The sequence below is a fragment of the Delphinapterus leucas genome, chromosome 9 (assembly GCF_059928025.1).
Source record: "Delphinapterus leucas isolate spDelLeu-1000000601 "Yukka" chromosome 9, BTC_Dleu_Yukka2, whole genome shotgun sequence".
Lineage (NCBI taxonomy): Eukaryota > Metazoa > Chordata > Mammalia > Artiodactyla > Monodontidae > Delphinapterus > Delphinapterus leucas.
The window spans coordinates 80,042,440-80,070,351 of NC_143137.1; the positions used below are offsets into that span (position 1 = coordinate 80,042,440).

General features: G+C 33.6%; 1 protein-coding gene across 1 annotated transcript in view; it reads left to right on the forward strand.

Annotated features, from left to right (window-relative positions):
- PCLO (piccolo presynaptic cytomatrix protein) overlaps window positions 1–27,912 on the forward strand; it is a 366,748-nt gene that overhangs the window by 301,816 nt on the left and 37,020 nt on the right. Inside the window, exons 17-22 of the mRNA XM_089917758.1 lie at window positions 1,116–1,187; window positions 2,746–2,926; window positions 4,528–4,722; window positions 6,012–6,086; window positions 21,219–21,360; window positions 25,364–25,437. Of these exons, the coding sequence (XP_089773884.1) occupies window positions 1,116–1,187; window positions 2,746–2,926; window positions 4,528–4,722; window positions 6,012–6,086; window positions 21,219–21,360; window positions 25,364–25,437 (739 nt within the window). The remainder of the gene's footprint in view (window positions 1–1,115; window positions 1,188–2,745; window positions 2,927–4,527; window positions 4,723–6,011; window positions 6,087–21,218; window positions 21,361–25,363; window positions 25,438–27,912) is intronic.

Consider the following 27,912-nt stretch of genomic DNA (forward strand, 5'->3'; position numbering starts at 1 on the left):
TAAGTAAAATACATGCAAGAAATATAGCCAGTAAAAGGAACTGGGTGCAATTCAAAGATACAGTGAAAGAAAATGTGCACATTTTCACAAAACAGCTAAAAAATAAAATGAATAAGACTAGTGGGACATTTTCCACTGATTATTTCAAAATAAAATACTTCAATAGACTGGGCTCTATTTATCATATTTTGAGGGAAAATATTTTCCAGCTAGCTGTATTTTGACTTTCATAAACAAAGAAAAAATAAGATTCAGATGCACTGAAATGAATTACCCCTCCTGGCAACAATTTAGGGATCATCTCTTTTCTAAATCGAGGCTTCCTACGGATCTGGCATTGTGCAACTAAACTGTACAGAAGAAAGCGTGAAGAAGACTAGTGTAAAGGATTATCGCAACAAATAGATGACTCTAAGCAAAATTGCATCAATGTGTTTCTGAAAATCTTCATGTCATAACTTTGTATCAATAATAGAAAATAACTGATGGTTTATAAAGATGAATTCAGAGAGAAAAGAATACAAATAGAATAGGAAGAAGACATCCATGAAAACAATTTACAAATGAGTTGTCTTTCAAAATGAGGTTTCTGATTTATCCTTTGGAAGATTTCTAATTTGACTATGAAATTGAAGCTGGATATAAATTGTAATCTGGGTTCTTGAATTTAAAATAAGTTAAGTTTACCTGCAGAAATAAGACAGTGCTACTAATGTGTTTTGGCAATTTACTGAAACAAAAAACTATAACCCAAATACTTTGAATAACCTAGACATTTTTGCAACCTATGAATTTCATGTATTTAAAGAGTATATATAGATTCTGCTTGGTACTTTTAATAATGGGCAGGGGTAGAATAACAGGAAATAAGTAAAAATCACCCTTTTTTTTGCAAAATAGTGAGGTATCTTATGATCAAATACTTGGTTGGACCACAAAATGATTGACAGTTTACATAATATTGAATGTAAGTATACAGTTTTATATAAACTTAAAGTATTTTTACATAAGTGGAAAGAGTTCAAGGAATGAAAATATAAATGAGTCTATTATATGAGTATAATGAAAATTTATGATGAGAAATGAGGTTAATGACATTTTGATTTGAACTGTAGCTCAAGAAGAAAACACTGGAGGTGACAGTCTGGGATTATGATAGATTTTCTTCCAATGATTTTCTTGGTGAGGTGAGCCTATGGTTTCCTTTTTTTTATTTGCTTCATTATAAACCATCAATTAAATCTTTATGGAAAGCATATTTCTTAAGTGTGTAAGATAACTATTTCTGGATAAAATTCTTTGGTGGATAGAATTTATTTACAAATGACTGAATAGATGAATAGCAGCTGGAGAAATAATTTTCACTTTACCACTTGATGTACTTTCTAATTAATTTGCAAGATGAAATATTAATTGTTTTGATAGAAAGTTATATAATCATGCTGTGAATCCAAATGATTATGTAAAAGATTGGAGATAAATTTATTATATTATAAAATGAGCTGGATTTTTTTCAAATGCATTTTCAGTTTATTTAATTGCTATTCCTCATTGCACGTATGAATGACTTGATGTGACATTTTACATACTTCTTTTAAGTGTCCCACAAAACATCTCAAAATATTTTAAGAAGCAAAACTAGAAGTAGGAGAAAACAGTAAAAACAATTTTTATAAATTCACAAGGAATGTAACTTAATTATGAAATGTGGCAGGATGGTCAGATTCTGTGATATTTTTCATCTATCATATTCCAAAAATACATATTTTGTTTAGTGATCTTTGCTTAAAGCAGAAGTTATGAATTAATGTTAAAAAAATAAATCTCCAAAAATATATAACACCTAGAAAATACAATATCCTTTTGATAGAGACAATAGAAAACAGTTGAGTAGTCTAGGTGACATGATGTCTTGTTTGGCTCCTACACTCTGTACCTTTTTCCCATCAAAACTAGATCATTTGAACTTCGCCTACAGGCTCCATGTGGTATAGCCACTTGGACTAATCTTGGTCTTAGACAGGACTACTCTAGAGTACGGTTATATCTGATTTATTGTCCTATTTAAAAAAGCTGATGTATTGAAGTCCTTATAACTTATTGTTCACATGAACCTAAAGCATATATCCATTGTGTGGTTTTATTTTTTAATATCTGCTCAAATATAAGATGCCAACTACTGTAAAATGCACCATTGTTTATGTACCACTAAGAAAAAATGTTGCCAATTAAACCATGACACAGCACTTTCTTATTGTAAACTGTTGGTAATATCTCTGTTTCAAATGTGAACTAAAGTATGTTTTAAAATAGAGGGAATAAGTTAGTAATTGAAAATTAGCCATTCTTTTTCATTTTGTCCCTCTTGTAACTAAAATCAAACAATCTGCAAAAAAACACTAGCCCAGTTTAAGAATATCATGTGTCCATTTAACAAAAGAAGACTTTATTTCATAAAGAGATTGACTTGTGACTCTACCTTTTTGCATCATCTCCAAATAATTTAATTAATAGTCAGAGATGTCATACAGTTCAATTTAACCAAACGTTTACACAGCATCTGGTATGCACAAGACATCCTCAGTATCATGGGTGAAGAAAAATGAGGAAGACCTCATCATCCTAAAGGTTATACTATATCCTTTGACTTATGTCCTTGAATAAGTTTCAGATCACAGAAAAAAAACAACAAATGAATTACAGCTTAATCCATAAATTTTATTAACTTATTGCACTTTTTTCCAGGTATTGATTGATTTATCTAGCACATCTCACCTCGATAACACGCCTAGGTGGTATCCTCTCAAAGAACAGACTGAAAGCATTGATCATGGCAAGTCCCATTCCAGTCAAAGCAGCCAGCAGTCCCCAAAGCCGTCTGTCATCAAAAGCAGAAGCCATGGTATCTTCCCTGACCCATCCAAGGGTAGGAGATATTTCAAGTAGAAAAAAGCTTTTGTCTTTTTGTTCACTCAGTATATTCTTGAATATGAGTGCCTGTATATTTAATATCTTTTGAAAGGTATCATATTGGGAAATATTTAATATAATATCATGAAAAGAGTAGTGGATGTGGAATCAGGAGAAAGGGGCTTTAGTCTCAGATCAGCCCTTAATTAGTTTGATGCCTTTGTGATCTTCACCTCTCTGGTTCTCTGTTTTTCAACCTATAAAATAGAGGAGGTTGGGTTATATGAGCTATTGGGTCTTTTTCAGCTCTCAAAATCTAGGTTAATATGACTTTATAAAATACGTTGGGGTATTTCATAAAGAAAACATAAAAATCCTCAACAGTTCATTAACTAGACATAATCATCATTACCATTTATGCATGTTTCTTCTGTTTAAATCCCTATTTTTTCATATGTATATTCTTATAAATCATATATGTAATATATGGACATAAAGAGTTTTGCATTCTGCTTTTTAATTATATCAAAAACATTTTCCTCATGTCATCAAAACAATTGGTATGCTGAAAATTACTTAAACCTTTCCTAAGTGGTGCGTTCAAACTAATTCTATGATTTTTTTTAACTACTATTATTATTTTTTAATTGCAGCATCATACATTGGGTTTGGCAATATGCACAGCTTTCCCATTGGAATGAGCTTTTCCTTTGGGAGGTTCATTAACCAGTTATCCTACAACACAACAGTAATCTTCATCATAAAATGAGTTAACTGCCTGTATGAGAGAACCATGTAGTATCTTTCCAGGATATGCTGAGCTATTTATAAATATTAAATAAAAATTTTTATATTGGATCTGAGTATTCCTTCCTTTTCGCCTCTTCTCAGGAAGTACAGCAAATTGAAAAGTGGTTCTTTGCAATTTGGATTGGAAATGCAAGTGTTCTAGGAGATGAAAAACTGAGGTCATGTCCAGGAGGCCACTGAGTTAATACAGTAAACAACTGACTGCAATAAGTGCTGTAGATTACTTATGAGTTGTATAGATCATTTCTGGATTCCACTTAGCCAGATCAGCTCTGCACTAATTAACATTCTGGAAGATGATTGGTATAAAGACCTCTCTCTCTATGACTACCACAGTAAATGTGTGATCTTATATATACATTCTCTAAAATCACCTGAGATGATGATATAATACAGTCCCCACTTCCATGTATCCCAGTGACTCACACACCTTCCTCCAGGAATTTTACTTAAAACTCCTCCTGTGGCAGTGTCAGCCTATTGTTTCTTACCTGGTCCCTACTAGAATTAGCAGAGTTGCTTGGTGAAACTATAAGTTAATATATTCATTTATATGAGACTACTTAGAATGTATTTATTCCTCTTCTCAAACCTCTCCTCTCAAGATTATCATCCTCTTGCCTTTCCTCCCAAAAATTGTCTCCCAAATGTTGAATCACATCGCTGTACGGTGAGCAGTTGCATAAACGCACCAAAAAAGAAACAGAGTTAACTTAAATCTTAGGCGGTTTCAAATTATGTGAGACCCAGCTTGACAGGAGGAACGCTGGAGCAAATTTAACTCATGTTTTACCCTTTTGTAACCAGACATGCAGGTTCCCACCATTGAGAAATCCCATAGTAGTCCCGGTAGCTCGAAATCCTCATCCGAAGGCCATCTCCGCTCTCATGGACCATCTCGCAGTCAAAGCAAAACCAGCGTCACTCAGACCCACTTGGAAGATGCAGGGGCTGCTATAGCCGCTGCCGAAGCCGCCGTGCAACAACTCCGCCTTCAACCAAGTAAAAGACGCAAATAAATTCCTCAGCATGGCAGCTTAATGTTCATCTGTTGCCTTTCTTTCCTGCTGTCCTTCCCCATTTGCTTTGTTTTGTGCTTTCCCTGCTCCCTCTGTTCTCTGTCCCTTTGTCTGTGTAGGAACAGTATCGATACATAAATATGCTGTCTCTCATTTAGTTCTTTTTTGTTTTACTTTACATAGAACGAAATAAAACTGGCTGTTTCTCCTTTGTCTCCACCATCCATCCAACCTGGCTCATAGTATTTGGTAGCTGTGTCTGTGATGTGTGCAGGCAAAACTATGTTGTGTGTCCTTTTTGTGTGCACTTAAATATCCTTTAGAATACAGGAATTACAAGCACAAGTGGCTGCCAGTTTTCCGGGCATTACACCAAAAAAAGGCACACACATAAGCATTTTGAGCAGGTTAGCAATGAGAGTCTCACCTCTGAAAAACACTAAAAAATTTTAGGCAGAAGAGTCATGTAACCAACAGTCAAGTTCTAGAACCTAGGGGAAATGGAAAAAACATTTTACGCTTAAAATTTTTAATAAATTATGCATGTGAAATAATGAGGCTTTCCACGTGAGAAACTTTGTAGTCTTTTGGAGAAAAAAAAATCTGTAAAGAAAATAATGTTTCCTATATTCTCAAAAAAGTATGTAGTATTAATATATGTCTAAGCATATTCGATGAGGCCATGTTACCTCATTAAGGAGCACAGTGGGATCCATTCTGTTGGATCACACTTTGTATATGATACAAGAGAATTTATAGGGTTATTCTTCTTTCTAACCACTGGAAATCATTTGGAAGCCAAGATATCAATTAAAGCGTAACAATTCACCCATCTTAACTGCTGTAATTTCAATTGATAGAATTATATAAGAACTTATTGAGTACAGACACTTTAAAAATGTAGGGGCACTGTTACTTCCAAGAGGCATCAGGCAAACAACGGAGATAGATGAATGTTCTCCCCATCTCCCAAAGTCATCATTTCCAAAGAAACAGCCAGTTTTAACCCCCTTTAGTGCTGTGCATGTGGTGTCATTTTGGCATTTGAAAACACAACTTCCTTCGATAGAGCAAAAGATCACTTCTGTTTGCATGAATAACATTCAAGCTGGTTCCATCTGAGGATACATACTCTGGGTTTCCATTTCACCCACACTACCACAGCAGCACATAAAAGCGGTCAGTCTAATCATGCCAGGAAGCAGCACAGACACAGCATAGCAGGAGTCCTCCCCATTCAAAGAACTCAGTCTGATAATCTGCCTCCACCAGCTAATGGCAACCAAGACCAAAGCCAGCTAGCCCTCAGGAAGGTGATGTCTGATGGACCAGTCAAGCCAGAAGGAGGTGAGCAGAAAGGCGCTATTCAAAGCACACAGCAAGAACATCCCCCAAATTTAAAGCCCTCATCTTTTAATTTTTAGAGATTGTCTGATAAAGTATGTTTATCCACTTTTTAATGTGCTTTTGTGGGCATGGCATTTCAGGACTTCATCATCACTGTGTAAGTCCCAAGATGAGTCCCATAATATATTGACTACAGTGATTTGTATTTTTCTATGCACTGGGCATCTTTTGACTTTTGTTGGGAAATAGATTAACAGTATTCATATTGCAGAATGGAACGCATGCTACTAACATAATCTGTTCAAGCATGACTATAAATATGTTGCACTGTGATAAAAGTTTAAACTGCTCACAATTCGAGTTAGCATACCAGTTGGAATGTAGATCAGTTTTTGTTGAATATTATTTCAAGTGTAACTTTTTTAAACAATTCAGTGGATTTTGGAAATCTTAGAGGAAAGTAAAGGAAAAAATTGTTAATGCACTCATTCACCTTTACATGGTGAAAGTTCTTTCTTGATCCTACGAGCACATTTTTTCCACTCGTGTTTCCGTAGTTGTCAAGTGTATCAGATGTGTTGGGCATGTGAATATCCAAGTGCCTGTGTAATAAATAAAGTATCTTTATTTCATTCATAAACCACTGGGTTCTGAGCCATTGTTATATGATGCAGCTTAAAATGAGTGTGTCAGTTTTTGCTTTCTCATTTGATTCCTTGCAATAGAGAATTTAAAGTTACTGCTTCGTTGCTAGTGCAAGCTATAATGATAGAATATTGAGTTGCAGGACAAAGTTTCATGTCGGAAACATAAGATAGATGGGGAGTTATTACCAAATAAAAGTACCAGAGCTTACATAAACATGTAAATAAATAATGGGTTTGGGCTACTCTAGGCAATGCTTCCACTCTTCCTTTCTTGCACGTCTGATCTACTTCACAACCTTGTCAGCTTTCTGGATAAAGGAAGACAAGTCCAATGAGTCTTGCTCCGGACAGGCACCTAGACTTGATTCCATGGCTTTGTTAGGAAGGAAAGCGAGTTAATATCTGTCCCTAACTTGACACCAACAATTTGTGGAATTTTCCCCAAGAAAGAATGCCACTCACTGCCAGTGACAGGGATCAAACCAGGGTGATTATAAAATTATCTTCATTGTAATTCAAATTTAAATTTAATTTTAATTCAAAAACATATATCAAAGAAAGGATTAAAAAAAAAACGATAGCAGTGTTTGCCCCCTTAAGTCCCTTCCAGCCGTAAAACACTTGATTCTATGATTCTGTACTTTCCACAAACTAAAATTAAGACTTGTACTTTCCTATTGCATTTCTCTGTATTCTCAGAAATTTTTAAAATTTAATATGCTTTTGTCCCAACTAATCAGACATTTAGGAGCAATGGAGGATGTATGTGGCAGTACAAAGGCCAAGCCACTGTGATGTTCCTTGAATTAGCAGGCAATTAAGGAAACAGCTTAAATATTAATATAATTGTGAATATACATTTACTCAACCCAGTTTATAGACTATCACCAAAGCAGTTTCCCTTTTCTAGGTAGCCTTACTAGTACTGTCCAAGAGTACTTAAAATTCCACCTCTCACCTTTTTTTCCATCAAATAAGTTCAGTTGATTTCTTACTTCATTTTCTTACCGCAAATATTTAATAATTGTAAATGTCACAGTAGTCAAATGCTTCTCTTATTTCACTCTATTTTTAATTATCATGATTTAAGTATTCCTATGATAGTTTGTCCTAGTTTTCCTAGATGTGGGTCTTAAAATTTGCAGCAAAATGCATTTAACTCCCTTTCTTTGAATAATGCTCTAATGGATATTCTCATACATTTAGAATAGTTCTTCACATTGTGCAAAGTGTTTCATCACCCATTTTCTCATTTTGTCACACCTAGTGGGTGAGGGATTCGTAGCAGATATTTTCATTTCTGTTTTCTGAGTGAGCCATCAGAGAGTCGGGGTGTGCGTGTGGCAGCATGACTGGTGAAGAACACATACCTGGAAATTGTCAGAATCGGCAATCTAACCCTTGTTTATGACCGCACCTAATAAGCCTTTGCTTTTTAAATACATTGGCTCCTTTGAAATCAAACTCTCCTGATTTCACTAAAAACAATTGTCATTTACTTATTTGCTATTTACACTCCAGTCCTTACAAATGATTAGAGGTTGCTAGAAATTATGGCGGGATACAATTTAGACTTGGTCTACCTACTTGATCCTCTTTTCTGAAGGCTGATAATTAAGCTGCCACAAACCAGGGAAGTAAAACCCTCCCACTGCACAAGCCGAGTGCAGCAGTAAGCAGGCTCTGTAGAGGAGGCTGTGTGTACATCTGCAGTCATTGCTATCAAGGGTGATGAAATTGTCCCTAAAGAGCTTTTCATATATATATATATATATATATATATATATATATATATATATATATATATATTTTTTTTTTTTTTTTTTTTTTTTTTTTTTTTTGGTGAGCTTTTCAGCAGGTTTCTGTTTGAAGTAGCAGAAAATATGGGTCAGGTAAGAATTATGGAGTAAGAAAGGAGGAACTTTTTCTCTCCCTCCAGGGTTTAGTTGCATGCTAGGAAACCTGAAGGACAGGATTTAGACAGATTGTGCCAGATCATCCAAACAACTCTCCATTTGTATTTAGAAATCCCTGGAAATGTTTTTTTCCAAGCCAGTTGGTTTGGTGGAATATAGGCCCGGCTGTTTTAGAAGGTAACGCCAGCCAGGGAAAAGAGTTTCAAAATAGGTTGTTTTTTAAAACCATACCCAAACTAAAACAAATTGAAGCATTTTTACAACCTTGAAAATTAATTTAGTTGCTATGGAATATATTGCATTATATATATATATAAAGGGCATTTTTAAATTCCTGAGCTGTTTTTGTTTGATGCTGAGATTTTAGGTAAGCTTTAAGTTTAGAAACACTCATACAGGATGGATAGAAGTATCCCTCCACCCTGGGCAGTAAGATGAGAGCTTGGAGAGGTTAGTAAGAAGATGAATCATTGACTGAGTTGTGTGAGGAACTATGACTGAAGGTCCCTTGTTGTGGCCGAATTGTAGGAGAAGGTCCTGAAGCTACTTCCACAGACCGCTGCTGGAAACTCCACTTTCCGTAAGGCTCCTTTGCGGCACCTGTCAAAGAAGAGTTTCCTATCCATATTCCCGTGGTGAACTCTGACTAAGCCATCTCTCTGTGAGAGCTGCTGTCTTGGGCAAGTGGTATGGGTGGCTGGGTTGGGAAACAGGGCGGGCACTGGGAGTGGAGAGAAGTGTTGGTTACAAAGGCAGTAGCTGATCAGTGGTCCGTTCTCTTCTGACCGGAAGCAGATGGTCACTTTTGATCAGAAGGAATTTGGCGTTCTCTGTTTCTGGAAAGGGGAGGGTTCAAAAGGGAAAGAAATCAGAATGAGATCATTTGGAGGTGAAGTCTTCTGGAATGTGTGTAAGAGGTTAATAAAAACAGACTTAACATTCCTCATTTCAATGTGTTTGTGCAAAGAAAAGAAAGGCAGCAAAGCTTTAAAAAGGAAGCTTTGGGTAGTTTAAAATAGAAAGAAAACAAACTGTAATGATGTGAACACAGCAAATAGCCAGCAAAAATCTGAGAGAATCAAATTGGATTTCAGCTTTCAAAGTTTTCTGCCTATTTCTCTGGGGGCAAGGGTTGTATTTCTTTGTTGTCTCTGAAAATCAAAGTGTTCTTCTAAAGTTCTGGGTTTTTAAGAGTTTCCATATTTTCTTAGAAAGATTGGTTATGCATTTTCAAATCTTTCTATAGTCATTTAATATTCATTGCCAGAAATATCTCTGCTGCACATGCAGAGGCACAGACAGTAAATATATAGCTCTGAACATATGACACTGTCTCTTGTTTATGCACCTTCCCTCCCAAAGGTGAATTCACTGACGTATCATCAATGGATACTTTTGTTCTTTTCTAGTAGTAGCCATGAGTGTGTCAAGCCATCCACGTAAGGAATTACTGGTTCATACTGCAGTGTGCCTTTGTCACGTGATCTAACCAGGGGCCTATATGATTGAGCGGGACTATTAATACATGATCCGAGAAGAGAAAGGCCTAATTTTTAACATGTCAAAGTGCCTTAAATGCTATTTATGACATGTCTTTAACAAAGTTAAACTTATTTTTTGATTGCAAATTATTGTATTTCAGGTTTAAACAAATTTATTTTTAAAAAGTTAATTTACCAAATTACCAGCAGAGAGCAGGACCCAGAGCAAATGAGACAGGCAAGTAAATGCTGATGGAGGAAAGAAATGAGAAGCATGGAGCATGAGAAGGCTGATGGGGACACTGCGGGACCATGGACAGAGGGTACAATCTGAGCTTGGGGCTGGGAACGTTATCGCCTGGGTAGGAAGGATCCTGGAACTGGGTGAAGTGCCACCTGGGGAGAGGCGGAAGAATGCCAAGAGCTAATAGGTAGCTGCTTAACAACATTGCCTAATTCCAGATATCTATCCATGAATTACTTGATTTTTTTCCCACTTTTCATCAGAATGTAGTACATTATGTAAAATCATGATATTTCACCCATTCTCTGTTGTGCAAGATAATCTTTGGGAGGGAGAGGGACATATGGGGATGGGATAGGATGAAAGGAATCTTTATGTATAATGAGTCAGACCGTGAAAAATAGCCTTTTTGTTTTATTACTTTGTTGAGTCTGTAAATATATATTTTAATCATTGAAGTGACAAAAAAAACTTTCGGATTTCAAATGAAAACATTTCCGCAGTATTTTGATTGGGGTATTACGGTTTTCAGATGTATAAAGAGAAATAATGTAGATAGAACCATAGCTTTATACCTCAATGTGTTTTAAAATACTGAAAGATAAAATTAATTAAATCATTTGAACAGAAACTAATCAAAATATTAATAATACAAATCAAACAAGAACAGATAAGTTTTTAAGAAGAAAATGTTTGATGAAAATCAGGAGGTAGGAATTCCCTGGTGGTCCAGTGATTATGACTCCACACTCTCAACTGCCAGGGGCCCGGGTTCAATCCCTGGTTGGGAAGCTAAGATCCCACAAGCCTCAAAGTGCAGCCAAAAAAAAAAAAAAAAATTAGAGGAAGTGTCAGGAGGCAGGTCCCTATTTCTAAACATAAGAAAGACAATGGAATAAAATTTCTACTTCTACTTTATTCTTAAAAGAACACAGAAGCAAAATCTACTTTTCCTCATTAAGACATTTGAAACTAAAAACCACATTATTTTAAGTTCTATAGATCACATTATTTTTTTTCAGAGATCTTATAGCTTTTATTTTTATTTAAAAAAATTTTTGAAGTATAGTTGATTTACAATGTTGTGTTAGTTTCTGGTATACAGCAAAGTGATTCAGTTATACATACTGGTCACATTATATTTTTATCTGACTCTTTAGGTAAAATGAGGTCGGAATCTAGAGAGAGAGAAAATGTAACTTTTATACTACACAATTCAAATTTCTTTCTATATGGATATATTTATACTTTCTATATATACTTTTAGTTTCTTGTAAAGCATTCTTATTGCTACTGACATTTTTAAAGTAAATAACTACTTTGGCTCCATCCAACTATTAATGTACAAGAAAGTTGAAGAGACAATGTAGAGAAAAGCCGTTTTGGGAAGAATTTGCATTGTTTTATGCCTGCCAAATTTCATTATTTACTCTGGATTTCTGTGTAATATAGTTTTTTGTGGGTTTTTTAGGCAAAAATAGAACAGACAAGCAAATTTTTATGATACATATAATATTTAACTCAGACCTTATAATTCTAGAGTTGTGAAGTTCTGGGTGAAACAAATTCTGAAGAAGCTTAGAGAAATTCAAAGGGTGATGATAATAATAATAAATCTTTTCAAGTAAGGCGTTAGAACTTGATTTTTTTAGTGCAGAAAATAAAAAATAAAAGACACCATAGAATGATTGTCATATATATACTGGTTTAAGATGATTGTCAAAAAAGGTTGGTGCTAATTGTTTCTTTTTTTTTTTTCATTTTCACAGTTCATACTTCATTTTCATCACTGTAGATGTAGACCAGTGATTCTCAAAGTGTGTCCATTGATCCCTAGGTGTCCCAGAGACCTTTTCAGGACTCTACAAGGTCAAAAAATTCTTAAGACTCTTAAGATGTTATTTGCCTTTTTTACTCTCATTCCTTCCTTAGTGTTCAGTGGACTTTTCCTACATTTCCATGAGATGTCATGACATCATTGCTCTGATGGCTAATGGAATATGTATTTGTCAACTGCTTATGTTACATTTTTCTTAATTTTGAATATGATAAATATTGATAGATATAATTCACATAAAGTGAAGTTCTTTAAGAAATTCAACAATATTTAAGACTGGAAAAGGGGTCTTGAGACCAAAATATTTAAGAGCCACTGATCTATACCTGGGTACAATCATAATTTTATCAATAGTCAATGATGTTGGATAATTAGAAATTTCTTACAAGATATAATTATCATATTTGCCTCTAAATTTTTTATGCCTTTTATATCTTGTATTGCATTTTGGAACCCCTACTTTCTTTTCTTATTTAATGTTAATTTATAACTTAAGATTGACAAATGATTTTTCATTTTATATTCTTATTTTAAATATTTTATTGGGCATGATTTAGATTAAGTTATGATTATATGCCCATTTTCATTATTTACATTTGCAGTTTGACTGGTAAGTTGTCTGTCAACTTTAATCAAGTTGTTCCTAGCCTAAGGTAGAATGAAAGGGAGTATTATAAAGGTAGAATACATTTTATTTGTGTCCTTATTTTGATGATAAAATTTATTGGAAAAACATTTATAAATTATTTGTTTCTTTAATCTTCTATTGTATTATCTATATTAGTGGTCCTATACTTTGCAAATTCATTGTTGGCATAAATAACAATAGAAACACTGAAGATCATCACTTTGATTCAAATTTGAGGAAATGTTAAGCTTCTTACCTCTTACTTAATTCTTGATCCTTAATTTCAAACATATAATTTATTGTGTTTTTAAATAATTAAAGCTAAAAAGGGAATTCTGAAAATATTTATCATTTACAGAAAATATTATCTGAATTACCCCTATTAGTTGCTCATCATTTATTCACATTCATACACACAGTTTTTTTAATGAATAGTATGTTTCAGAAACTCTTCAAAGTGTTAGTGATTCTGCAGTGGACACAATAGACAAAAATCACTGTCCCCATAAATATCCCATCCTAGTAATATTTATCAAATAACGGATTAAAGATATGTGGGAAAAATTTGAAGACTGACAAAAGCATGACTTTTGTCTATCTTCAACTGAAATTGAAGTAGAACGTTGCAGTTAGTCATTGACTTAAGTTTATATGCACAGACACCATCATGTTTAGAAATATCTGAAAATAGAATTATTTTGTTATTTGTTCTGGTCTGGTTCTCTCTCGTAATTTTTACAGTTCACTGGGATATAACCCAGTATAGGAGGAGAGAAAGTGTTTGAAAATGATCTATTTGGAGAAGGTAGGAATATTAATGAAATTAATTAGAGACGTTGTATTCCATGGGACTGGACAGGTGTTTACCAAATAATTGTCCAAATTCCTCTTTACTTTATGGCCACTGACTACATTTGAATGATATGAAAAATAATACTCAGTGTTTGTTGTAGCATTAGCCATGTAAATCAGTATGCTATTATTAATTTGTATTTGTTTACACTGGAAATGTCTCCTTTGGGCAGGATTTTTATATAAATCAAATTATTTGGATTCCGTTTAAAGGTAACATCCTTGTTATCTTAGTATTCATGATCTAGGTGATCAGTTTCAGGATTATACAAGAACATTTTTCAAAACTATTTTTATAATTACTTTCACTCAAACAGGACCACTTGTTTTGCAAGCAAACTGTGAGAGAGAATATTTCAGTTTCAAAGGAGAATGAAATAAATATTGAAAAATTGAGTTGCCCTTGAAAAATTGATGTAGATCTTGAAGATTTTTTTCTGTCAAATGTATTTCTCCTAACCTTTTAAAGGTAAAGATTTTTACTGTGTTATTTAAAGGTAAAGATCTTAATTGTGTTAGCATTTTTTTAGCACAAAACCAAAACTTGGTCCTTGATAAACTCTTTGTTCATTCTATTTATTTGGACATAGCTAGAATTATAAACTAAACTTATTAAAGATAAAATGGATTTACTATCTTTGTGATGTCTTAATCAAACTCCATTATTTACTCTGAAATTTTGGTCCCCACTTAAACTGTATTTATTTTAAGTGTCTTCTTCCAAAATAAGTTCTGAACCAAAAACACCTTTAGAAAGGAAGACACACTTAAAAGGCAACATTATAGCATAAATGCAAGAACTATAGTACACTGAGCCATCACATATTGTATTTATGTAAGAAAAAAACCTTCTCTACCATGTTATTAAGCTAACTTTACTCTCATTTCAAACACGTGTTGTATTGAAGTTATATGCTATTACTTTTGTTCCCTAAAGTGATCATTGATCCTATTATCCATAAAGCTAGGGAGTGAATGGGAGACACCTGCAAAATAGTGATGCATAAGATTGAACTGATTATTAAAATGTCTTGAAAAAGTCAGTTGTAAGGCCAATGTGGATGGAGAGGGAAGAGTGCAAACATGATTTAAAGCTTTACCACCTTTCCCTCGACATAGAAAATAGAGGCATCGCATCTTCCTCTCCCTCTCTGAAAGAAGCTACTATGTGAATAATATGGAATATCTTGAGGGACATATTTTGATTTTTATAAGTTTGTTGTAACTTTCTGATATATGTAATTATTTTTTCTGAGTGACCAAGCCAAGTGTTAGTGTTAATTTCATCCTCAGCGACCCCTGGGAAAGAGGTAATATAATCACCAATAATTTTTCATTTAAAAAGTATTTCAGTGACATCCTTCCTTTCACTGACCCCACCTAGGGGTTTACAAATGACTGATATATTGTAGAAATCAGAGTTGTCTATTTTAAATACTTTTATTTGTGAAAACTTGTAATTTGGAGGTATGTGAACATTCCTACAAATAGTTGTATTGAAGCTACCTGTGCCATTTTTCTAGTGTCTTCTTTTAAATTTTTCCAAATTGGATAATTAATATACTGAAGTAAATTCAGAAAAAAGTATATTAAATTTCTAAAGTCCTTGTAAGATGCAACACCCCTTCTTAATACCCCTGGATGATAGTAGAAAACCTAAAAATGTTATTGCACGTAATTCAAGGGGAAAACTACCAACAGTGCTGGTAACAGTGGAAATTAAAAGTTGACATTTTTCAGGGCTACATCCAAATCCAATCAACAAATGAGATAAAACTGCAAAGTCTCTTTAGTAAATATAACAACTAAAACAACAGCAATAATAAAAGGTAGATAGATAAATAGAGTGAAAGGTAAAGGAGATAAAGTAGAAAAGGTCACTAAAGTTAATACCAGCTAAATTAAAGTTAAACTAGCTAAAGAACCAAAAAAAAAAAGCATGCTATAAGTATATAATTTCTAAAATAGCCAGGTAGTTATTTCAGTTCCATCATTATACTATTGGAATAAACAAAAGAATTATTGATTGTTTTCTCTTAATTTCAAGCAGTTGATCCTAAAATCCTATACATTGTATCTATGAAGATAATACTAATACTGCATCAACCAAGTAATTTGGGAAATTACAGGTTACCTACATAATAAATTACTCCTGAAATATTTGGAAATACCTTTGAGCGAGACCAAAGATATAAAACCAATGGAAGTGAGGCTTCATACATTCCAAGCACTGAATTCTAAGGTAGGTAACCTCTCTTAATTTTGAGACAATTCAATATGATAGAAAAGTGGATGAGCACTTTTCAATTTTGATTTGTGACCTGGAACAAGTCACTTAAAACTTTCCAGGACTTAGTTTTTCTATAAGCAAGATGATGGTTCTGGAACAGGTTATCTTTAGAGTCCTTACCAGCTTTTAATTTCCATGATTCCACAATTATAAAATCATCTACAATTCTGATCCGAGACTTTGCTCATGGTGCTGCCATCGTGTGGTAGGCACAGTGATAGTTCTGCATTTTTTGAGTATGTATATATAGTAGAGGGGAAAAATCAACAGAGCAAACTAATTGAAGACAGATGTTCAGTCAAAGAGACACTACCAGGTTTAATTAAGGTTAGCCACAGAGGAGTAATAAAACAAAATGTTTTCTAACCACCTAGCAGCTGCAGAAAATGAAGTGGTCAAAGAATAATTTAAAACAGATTGAATTGCCTCACTGAAAATAAAATTCGTTTACCTGAAATGCCCCCTCAATAACTGAGTCACAAAATTATTCAACACGCTAGTATTTATTCTTCTAGCATATAGGGACCCTCTTTGTAGGAGTGGACTTATTCCATCTCATATTTATATGATACATTCCTTTTTCTGGTTGGTACTTAATAGTACAAATAAAAATTCAAAAAGAAGGTAGGCCCCCCAAAATGTAACTCTTTAAGAAAATGGCTCCAAAAATGTTTTTCATTGTTAAATAAATCTCAATTCTAATGTAAAATAAATATTTTCATATGTAATACACAGGTGCATAATACAGGATTTCTGAAATTCTGATTTCAAGATTTGGAAAAAGCAGATAGAATATTTTTAAATTGTTAATTTTGAAATCATAAAATTATGGAAAGTCATATTTAGTTTTAATGTTTTAAAATAATATTTTCTACAAGAACATAGAGAGACATTACACTGAAATATAAACCGGAGCTCACCATCTGTCTGTATACCAAGAGGTGCAGTCAGCCTAAGTACTAGTGTCTGTATTAGCACCATCTAGTGCCTCCCATGGAATGTTACCATACAAATTATTTTGTCACTTCAATTTAGAAATATATATATAATATTCATGGTCTGATATGAATTTTTTTTAATTCACAAGTCTATGCTCTCCCATGTTTCATGTATTATCATTAAATATTTCAGTCAAACCAGTTTTGAGGGAATTGGGATAACAGACCATCTGGTTGAGTGATCACATTTTTATATACAGTATGACAGATTAAAGTTGAATCTGTGATTTTAAAAGCTGCCAAAAATAGGTTACCCAAAATTTCATTGACAAGGAAAGTGGGGTTAAAAAACTATATTGTGGTATCTTTGATGAGATTTTTTTGATTTGTATCAACAGAACTGGATTAAAAATGAGAAATCTACTAAATCACTCAGATGTTTTAAGTTGTTTGGTTAAAGGAAAGAATTATTAATATGTTATCATTATTATAATTTTACTATCAATTTATCAAATATTGCTTAAGCATAGTCCCAGGATTAAGCTTTTAAGAATGCTACCATGGAGCTAACATAGGTAGGTTCTGTTTCCAATAACCACATGAATGTGACAACTACAATTAAAGATAGAAAGTGACAATTGCCATAAAAGACAAAAATTATGTGCTATGAGAGTCTAAGTATAGAAGTTCACTTCTGATTGTAAAGATGAGGAAAATGTATGAAGCAGGTTCTATCTGAGCTGAGCCTTTCTGGATGAGTATAATTTAGATATAAGAAAGTGACAGGGTCAGAGGAGGGTATAGCAAAACTGGTAAGAAGAGGCTTGGCTAGAGCTCAGGAGAAAAAAAGCCAAACTATAGGGATTCAGAGTGAGTGGTCTGAATGGGCTTCAGTGAAGGGTATACAAAGGAAAATTATGGGAGGTATATATGGAATGAAGCAGACGATAAAGGACTTCGAGAGGCAAACTAAAGAATTTGACTGAAATCGTGAGATGTCTTGAAATTGCATACGATCTGGCCTCCGATATTAAATCCTAAAAGCACTTTATTCATTAAGAAGTTTGCAGTAATACAGATTTAGTTCAGTTTAATTGAGTTGATGGTTTCTTATGTGGGGGCTGATTCAATTAAACGAAATTAGCAAATAGACGTGTTGTTTCAAGTAACTGAAAAAGAACTTTTAAAATATTTGGACTCTTAGCACCAGCTTATCAAAACCTCACCATTTCTGTATTTTTAGTCTCATTTTATGCTATGTATATATAGCCCTGTACAGGGAAGATCCACTTTGCATTTTAGTTTAAGTCATTTTCAGAAACTAACTGTCAGGCTATCTATCTCTACGCTTACATACCAGGTTAAGTATAAAAAAATTCAGTCATGCACCAGATGTTTTGAGATAATGCCTAATATCTAGACTCATTTGAATTATTCACCTAACCGCCCAAAATTTCTTTAGATTCAACATTACGTGTAATTTTGTTTTGCAAAGATGTTAAGGCAGACTTAGAGTTATTCTGAAATATGTATATGTTCCCTATATTTAGTTTTCTTTCTTGTAATATTTCTTATAAACTATGACTTGTTTGCGTTTAAAATATTGACGACACTTGCACGGGTTTTCCAAATGAAATTTCTGTTCACCTAGGCAGTATGACAAAACTGGCTTTCCTTAAAGTTATTTCTATCCTTGTTCCTTTTCTATTATTATATTGTTTTACATTCTGTTCACATTTCTCAAATTTCCCAGAAGAGGAATAGAACTAGAAATTGCGTCAGGTAAAATCAAAGTTTGCAAAAGAAAAGATTGGATATTTTGATATGTAAATAAGAAGACATCATTTCTATAATGTGGATATTTTGATATATTGTGAGATTGCTCTGGGATAAAAAAAAGTTTTAAATTAGTAAAGATAAATTGATTTTAAAATTAATGTCTATTAATTAAGGTTTGTCTTTGAAAATGGTATATTGAGATTTTCCAGTTGATGAAATTAAATTTTTACATTCAATATCATACTAAAAATTATTAACAATCTAGTAGGTTGTATTATATAATGACAATCAAAAGGTATGATAGCTTTTCCTTGTTTACAATCAGTTGACTTATCTGACTCGTGGTTGGTTATACAGTTTAATATTCTTTATAATGTTCATAATTTTATATCAGTCATATTACCTTTACATTTTTTACCTTATCCTTTTGAAAGGTCTTTAACACTATATACGTCAGCTGGGTTTCTTCTACATAAGTTGCAGAAAATATTAAACAAACATTATGACTATTATTCTTTTCCTGGAAATCTAGTCCTATGAGTTACTCTTAATTCACTGGTGACTGGCTATGTAACAGGATTCAGACCCTTTTCTAACTAGCTATTCCCAATTTATAGATACTTGATATATAACTGACTATCAAATGTTTCTTCCTTCTCTATTCTGGGAAAGGAATCCTACTATCGCTGGAATAGATAGTATGAAAATTTCTGGTGGCTTTAGAGAAACTGCTAGTTCAGAAATAGAAGGGAAGAAGTGAGGAAAAGCTAAAGCCTTTGCAAGACTTGATCCTGGCTAATCTGATGGAGAGTTTCCTGCCCTCAGATGATTTCCCTCACAGTATCTATGCTTTTCACTTTATTTGGGTATATTGGTTAAAACTCCACCCACCGGATTGTCATTGTGTTTTTATACATTTCCTTAAGAAAAATGTTGATAATTTAGAATCATTAAATGATTATCAACTCTTTACCCAGTTGTGTGGATCGATCCAACTGCTTGAGAAACTCCTGAGTGAACAGGAGGAGAGTATTTATGGAGGAGAGAGGCTCTTAAGTACTTTTGCAGCCTAGAATACATCTAAAATTAGAAGAGAATCAAGGTGAATTCATTGTCCGGGACTAGGTGCGCTGTTCAGTGGGGAACAGCCATTGACCATAAAGCCCTGAAGAAGAGCTTGAGGGTACAGCAAATTAAATCACAAGACAAAGAAGAGTGAGTTCCAGTTTTATCTCACTCCTCATAATCACAGTCTTATGAGGGGGGCTTTACTGACCCCATTATTTTAAAGTGAGGAAACTGAGACCACCTAGAGTTAACTTCAGCAGGAGTTGGGATACAAAACCAGATCCGTGTGATCAGAGCTTATGCTCTTAAACTCTGACCATGTGTCAGAAGACAAATGACAATTTCAAAATTTGCCTGGAGAATCTCCGCCCCCACAAAAAAAGAGGAAACACTTGCCTTCTGTTTCTTTTTTTTTTTTAGTTATTTCCGAGATATACATTTTAAAGTAATAACTAGAATTATGATTTATAACATTATACCAGAACATACAAGATTTTTAGAAATTTCATGTAATGTCTGAAACATTTATATTAACATATTTCCATACAAATAACCCAAAGAAAGTTTGGTATTAGTTGTTTTTTTGTTTGTTTTTTATACTGCAGATTCTTATTAGTCATCAATTTTATACACATCAGTGTATACATGTCAATCCCAATCACCTACACCTGCCTTCTTTTCATTCCTTTTGCATCAGAATTTCCTCCCAAATCTCTAATCTAGAACTCTGCCAACAATATTACCATTCTCTTACTGCATAATTTATAACACAAATTCATAACTCTTCTATGGGAATATGGATTCTTATATACAAAAAATCAAACTCATGGGTTATTTAAAACAAGTCCCAGTCATAAACTAGGACGTGCCTAAGGGGAAACAAATACCTTCAAATTTAAAAACCTGCTGGAGGTAGTTGGTAGAGCTACATACAAACAAGTCCAGGATTTTCAGTCATTTCCTGAAATTATCTATTCTATTTTGCATCTTCACTTCTCAGGAGAAAAACAAATTACTGGTTATTAATATGGGAAATAATTAAGCAATTTTCACATATTCTGTCATTTCTATCTACCCAAGTCTTCCTAAATTCCTTTCTCCATGAAATAGCCACAATTCTTATTTGTTTGCCGTATCGTTATTGCAATACTCTATAAAGAAATCACAAGTAATAATAATACTGTTTAACTCGGTGTAAAAATGTGATGGTTGATTCCTAGAAGTTAATCTTTGTTTTCTTTTATATCCAACAAAAACAATCAAGGGCTTTATTGTTGCCACTGAGAGTTACTGGTTAAAGAAAAGAAAATGAAAGGCAGGTTAAGAGATGTGGAGTTCTTGCTAGAGCTGTTTCTTTACACCCGTAAATGAAGAAACATATAAGTATGCATTTGGATATCAATGGGAGGTTCATTGATTGACTGTGGTGTTGACTCTTCCCACACCATGCAGCCAAGCCCACCAATCACCGGCCTGCAGAAAGCTCCGTGTCCACTGGCTCCTCGGGCAGCAGCTTTGGCAGTGGGTATAGCGTGGACAGTGAAGGAAGCAGCAGTACTGCAGGGGACACTAATCTATTTCCTATTCCAAGGATGTAAGTGGTGGTTTGTTTTTTTTTCCACTGGAAAGTTAACAGCCTCATGAGTAAGCTTTTCTTAACATTGAAAAGGAAATAACTAGATAATTATCCAAGTCTGAGTCAGTGTCCCTGAAGGACTTCGGCTGTTTATGCCTATGTAAAAAATAGACTGTTCAGGAAAGATTGGATTAACTTAGTGAATTCTAAGCATGAATGCTGGTCACCACCAGGACTACTTAATCAGTGCATTCTATATTTAATAGAAAAACTGCTAAAATGATAATAACTTAGCTATGCCTGAATCAAGTTCAGCAGCAGTAATACATGGCTGCTTTAATCGCATAATGTATAGATTAATTGATTTTGAATCAGGAGATATTTAAACATTTAAAGAACTCATGTATCACATTCGAAATAGCACATTGGGCCACTCATATAGACTTTTCAACTATAAATTCCTCTACCATTAAAGTGGAAGATTTTGAAGTGGATCCATATTTTCTAGAACAAATAACAAGCAGGACATAGGTCCCCAAATAGATACTCTTGGAATAAAGTTAATTTATAATACGTTAAGCCTCGAGAAAATCATATTGCAAATAAAATGCAAAACTAAGCAGACTGTATTTAAAATGTGTTAGAATGGGTTTAGTCATATCGGTGGCAAAATCTAGCAGCATCCAAGATAAATATGTTATCTCTATTCCAATATCAAAATCTAAACTTCCTGACTTTCTCCAGTAACTAGTTTTCTAAGTTTACAAAAACAACATTGGGCCATGCAGCTCCAGGATCTAGCCCAGGGTGAGTCCAGCCTGCTGCCTGGTTTTGTAAGGTCTGTGAAGAACTAAAAATGGCTTTTGCATTTTTAAATGTTTCCCAAAACCCCAGAAGAATAGCATTTTGTGACACATGGTAATTACATGAATTTGAAATTTCAGTGTCCATTATTAACTTTTACTGGAACACGGCCACACCAGTTTGCTTATGTGTTGCCTAATGTTGTCTGCGCTCTAGGGGCAGACTTGTATAATTACAACAGGGACCATTCAGATCATTCACTGTCTGGCCCTTTGCAAAGTGAGTTTGAAGATCCCTAGTCTGGGCCCTTGTTAGAGGGTCTTTTTCATTTTCTCTGTTAAGTGAAACCATCTCTGGGAGTGGAACTTCTATTTCTCTTTGTTTAAATATCACGGTTTTTTATGAATCTTTCCTTCTGATCCCCAGAATAGTTCTAATATTTAGATAATGGCTCACGTTTATAAAAGCAAAATAATGGGGAAAATGGATTTGTAAGGTGAAAAATGTGTTTATTTTGAGATTTTCGGGTTACATTTTTCCTACTTAAATTGACTCATTATTGGATTATCTGTCTATTTTTTTTTGAGACCTAGGCTGTGGATTCAATGGAGTTATTTGTATTTAATCAGTTCTTTTTTTATTGACAGTTATTTCTAAAAGGAGTGTGATCTCATTAGTCCACAGACTCTGATGATCCAATTTAACTGAAGAGAATTTCTACAAATTCATTACACTCCTCTCTCCAAGCTGTGAATATCATATAAATTTGTAAAGGTTTTGCACCACACATCACTTACTATCCTTCCAATTTATCTGTATCTTTCAAAATATATAATCTAACACTGATGATAAAGTTACAACTTTCAGAGCATAAAATACATTATTTCCTCAATATCTGAATGTCTGAAGTGGAAGTAGATTGGTTTTTTTACATACAAACCACATTTCAATTTTGTTTTTTCCCATTTTCCTGTTTCTCTTGTAAATCAAAAGCTTTTAAAACTGTGTAGGATGCTTTTGTTTTTGCCATATGAGCACAAAGAAAATTCTCTTTTCTAAAGCATTACCAGATATAAGTAAAAAGCAGTATTTGGTGGTTCTTTTCTGTCTCTCTTTGTATCTGACACAGTTTTGCTTGGGCTAGCATAAGTATTCAATAACTATTTGGTGATTGTTTAACAAAGATAAATTATAACCTGTGCAGTCAGAATGTCCTGAGATGAAGATTATTTATTGAGAATTCCGAAAAATTGCATCCTTTAAGACCCACACAGTTACATTTCCTTTGTACTTCATTTAGCTTCACAGTGCTGCAAGTTTTCTGTATAATCTTAGAAATGCATCTAATACACATTTTGGCTAAATACCAAATGTTAAAATCAGTTTTCATTAGAAGCAAATACTGCAAATGAATAGCATCATTAAAATATGAAATGTAGCCCTCAAGATCAAATAAAAATTATCAAAAAATTTTTTATTACAATTACTAAAAATTATACTTATTTTGTTAAAGTTTGGCAAAGTATAGGATAGTAATTTTTCAGTATTCTCATCTACTCGATTAGCACTACTAAAACGATCCTCACTTTCCATTGAGTTTGGCTCAGTAACAAGATGGTTTTGGCCCGCTCTGCTTGTATACTGCTAAAGGTGAGATTGCTATTAAGTTATTAAGCTTTCTCCATGTCTAATCCTGGCAGACAAAGTTAATTTTTTTAATTTGTCAGCTGTTTGTCTTGAATCTCATTGAAGTAATTACACAAATTGAAGTTTTGTGCATTGCTTAATCAAGACTTTTTTGTATATATTCAGATGCAAACTATATATAATTATAGATATAATTTATAGCATTTCTTCATGCACTTTATCCTTCACATAATCACTTAATAAAAATTTGTGTTTAAAACTTTGACCTAGAATTGTCCTCTTGGAACAATGTAATGGCTTTCAAGATAAAATGATTTTTGAATTTACATCAGTTCCTCTTTCGTTATGTGCAGAACCATTTCAGTAGAATGATGAGAGGATCTTTAGAGCAGTTTTCAAGTAAGATCTAATTGGAGTCTTAAGCAAGAAGTATGGTTACATTTTCAGCTGGTTGGGCAAACTAAATATTTTTTGTGAGAGTAAGAATGAATTGTTAGTAAATACTGATATGTTTGAATTATTGTCTAGAAAGTCTAGTATCAAGACATTCCTTTGTTCAAGCACCATTTTTAACACTTAAGCATTTTTATTCCACTTTTTTAGAACATCTTATATAACTACATATAAAGGCAACTTCCAAATCTTTTATACGCCATGTAGCTTTTTCTCTGAAGAAATAAGAAGTGACCTATTATCGTTTGGCTCTTACGTTATCAATATTCTGAACCCACAGTGCTCAGAGTATAATGAATTCTTCATTTGTTTGGCCTTCGAAGAAGTTTAAGGCTGAAATTAAAAATGGTTTGCAGCCTTTGGCTGAATTCTAAAGCTGTTATGTACACATCTACCTATTAGTACTTTATATTTATCGAATATTATGATGTTTCAGACACTATGCTAAGCACTTACATACATTTTCCATGTGATTTTCCCATAACCAAATGGTAGCTCATGTTACTATCCTTAAATTACAAAAGAAGAAATAGTCTTCACCAGATTGAAAGATTTACCTTACATGATGTATAGCATAAAGTAGCAAAGCCAGAAGTAGAAACCAAGCTGTAAGACTTCAAAAGCCAATGTGCTACACACAGCTGAAAATACAGGAAGGATCTGAAAGAAATAATAATCCATGTAATTATAATATTATATTTATAAATTATTCAATTCAACATTTCCCTTCTCACCAAAGGACCTATACAACTCCTCATAACAAAGTGTGAATATATAAGAAACTCTTCTCCTTCTTGAGTTAAAAATGGCAGAAAAAAAAAATTCTAAAACAAAATTTGAAGATTTCATGATGGTCATGTCTTTGATAAATGACTCCATGAATAGGACACCGAATTTTGAGGTTCTATGTTTGGACTCAATAGGAATGATAAACAAATTTCCACTTTAAAATTAATATGATATAGAGTGATTTATTGTGTTCGTACAACATTTGCCATTCAAGTAATTTGTTGCAGGTCTGAATATATGTTGTCATTCTATTTTTTCAAACTTGGACTCCTCATTTGCATTTAGGATTATAATTGAATATATAAACTTTTATTTCCTTTTTAAACAGAGGAAAGATGGGGCAGAATGGGCAAGAGACTATAAAACAGCCAGGAGTAGGCGTAGGACTAGCAGACACTGAAGGTAAGTTACAGTTTACAATACACTGGATTTTGGTTGTATCTGTATGCTATACTGTTTGCTTTGTTTTTGTTTTAATATGAATGTTAATTTCTAAGCACTAATACCAAAAGCACTAGGAAATAAGTCACCATTATCCATATGATCTATTAAATTAGAATGACTTTGTCACTTCATTTAACATTCATATTTAACATTTAAGCACTTTGGGGTACTACAAATTTTAAAGGGAAAGAAGAATGAGGATTACAGAATGAAACTTGAAGACTTTCTCTGGGAAAAAATATCTTGAAATTTAAAAAAATGTTTTTGTTTAAAATACTATACAAATAGAAAATCATGAAACCTCATTTAAGTCAATGGCAAGCCTTAAAAATGTGGAACTAAGAGGAAACTAATGGTGTAAAAATCTTTTTATAGAAAAAATAATGACTGAACTAACTTCTAAAGTGAAAACTTAATTTGAAATTAAACTTTGTTTTATTAAATAGTATTATAAATGTATTACAAAATGCAAAAAAATATCCTTTTCTTCCACACATAATCAGTATCTCTAAGGTGCACAATGACTTTTCCTTCATTTAAAAAATTTTTTTCCTAATGTTTTGATAAGATCTGATAGCACTGGTATACATCATGATTTACACTCTCAATAATTTTAACTATTCTAAGTACTTAACACTATTCTAAGTACTTTTCACATATTATCTCATTTAATTCGTACAATTACCTATGAAGGTACCTGGTTTTACATGAAAAGAAACTGAAGTGCAAACATCACACAAGGTAAGAGCAAGTGATTGAATCCATGAAAATGACGCCAAATCACACGCTATTAAAAAGAATGATTAATGGCATGGTACCACATGGACATTCGATGAGGAAATAGGAAACCCAGATTTAAGGTTCAAATCTTGTCTTGACTGGTGACCTGATCTTTCTATCTTTAGAAACCTGATCTGAAAAATGCTGGGTCTAAGTGATGCTTAAGTTTCCTAGTGGACTTAAGTAGATATCACATATTTCTGGTTCTACTAAAAATTTTTATTTGAACTCATTCAAAGACTGTGCTTCCTCTACTTGTTGCCGTGGTCCCACGGTCCCATCCTCAATCCACCATTCCTTTTACCCATCTTCCCTCTGCATAAACTCATCAACTCTTGTCTATATGTTGATTGCCATCCAAGCTCCCTGGAATTCAGACTCAGATATCCACCAGGCATTTGTGCCCAACCAAGAAAATAGAAACCATATTAAAAATATATGTATTTTAAAAATAGGACATTTATGGCTGGCAATTATTATATACGTATAAGATGCTGAGAAACCCAGCAGCGGGTAGGGAGGTAGCAGAAGAAAGCTACTGTCCCTAAAGGCTGGAGGGCAGGGAGAGCTGAAACCAAGATAAGCCTGTCTGCTGGGATCAGCAGGTAAGGAAGAGACACAACAAAAGATAGAAATATATATTGAGATAGACAAGGATGGGGAGAAATATCCCAGTTTCTCCCTTCCTCCCCTTCTCCAGTCTCTGCCAGGGCCTGGTCAAATTAGCTGGAAGCCAACTAACAGGGGAGGCTGGAAAACATGCTAGGGAGCAGCTCTTCTGAAAGCAGGGCAGAGAAAGACCAAAGGTGCATCCAAGGGTACACAGGCATAGGGCTGGTACAATACTTTACCTGGAAATTCCATAGATGCATCAAACTACATACGCCCTGAATTCAGTTTTCCCTCTTTCTCCTCCTATACTTGTCTATCACTCACAAAATCTGTGCCTATTTATACCGTAATTTTCATCTTGTGTTATTATTGTTCTTTGACTTAAATTTACCTATTTCTGTGCCTGTCTCCTTCATAAGGCTGAACAACTCTCAGACCAGAGCTATGATTTATGCATCTTGGTGTCCCAGCACTTAGCAGAAAGCCTTGCCCGTAAAGTTGCTTCAAGAATGTTTAAGTGAATGAATAAACAATATAATCTTATATTAAAGTAATGGCCATTGATTTTCATCTGACTCTATACTTCATGTATACAGAGAAGCAATTCATGGGTGCTTTTTCCCAAAAGTTTTAGCTACTTAACTTCATCTTTCTCTTAACCTTAAAGTTTATAAATAAAATTATTTTAGTATAGATGTTAACATTTGAAAAGAATAGAAATTGTTCATCCTAATGCTGCCTTCTTATTTCCTATCAGTCCCACACAAAACATGCTTGTTTTCCAAGAAGAAGCCAGTCATAGGCTACTTTATATTTTATGTAAACTTATGAGTCAATGTGTTTATATTTTAGTGAACTGACCCTTATCAACAGTTAATCTCAGATTAGTTACTGGGCAGAGGGGTGGGAGTTGAAGATGGGAACCATATGGAATAAGTAATGTAATGTGAGTCATGCCCTTTTGGCAGCAATATTTTGGACAAATTATTTTTGACTGAGTTACTTATGATATTTTGACAATAAGCAAATTTACAAGTAACA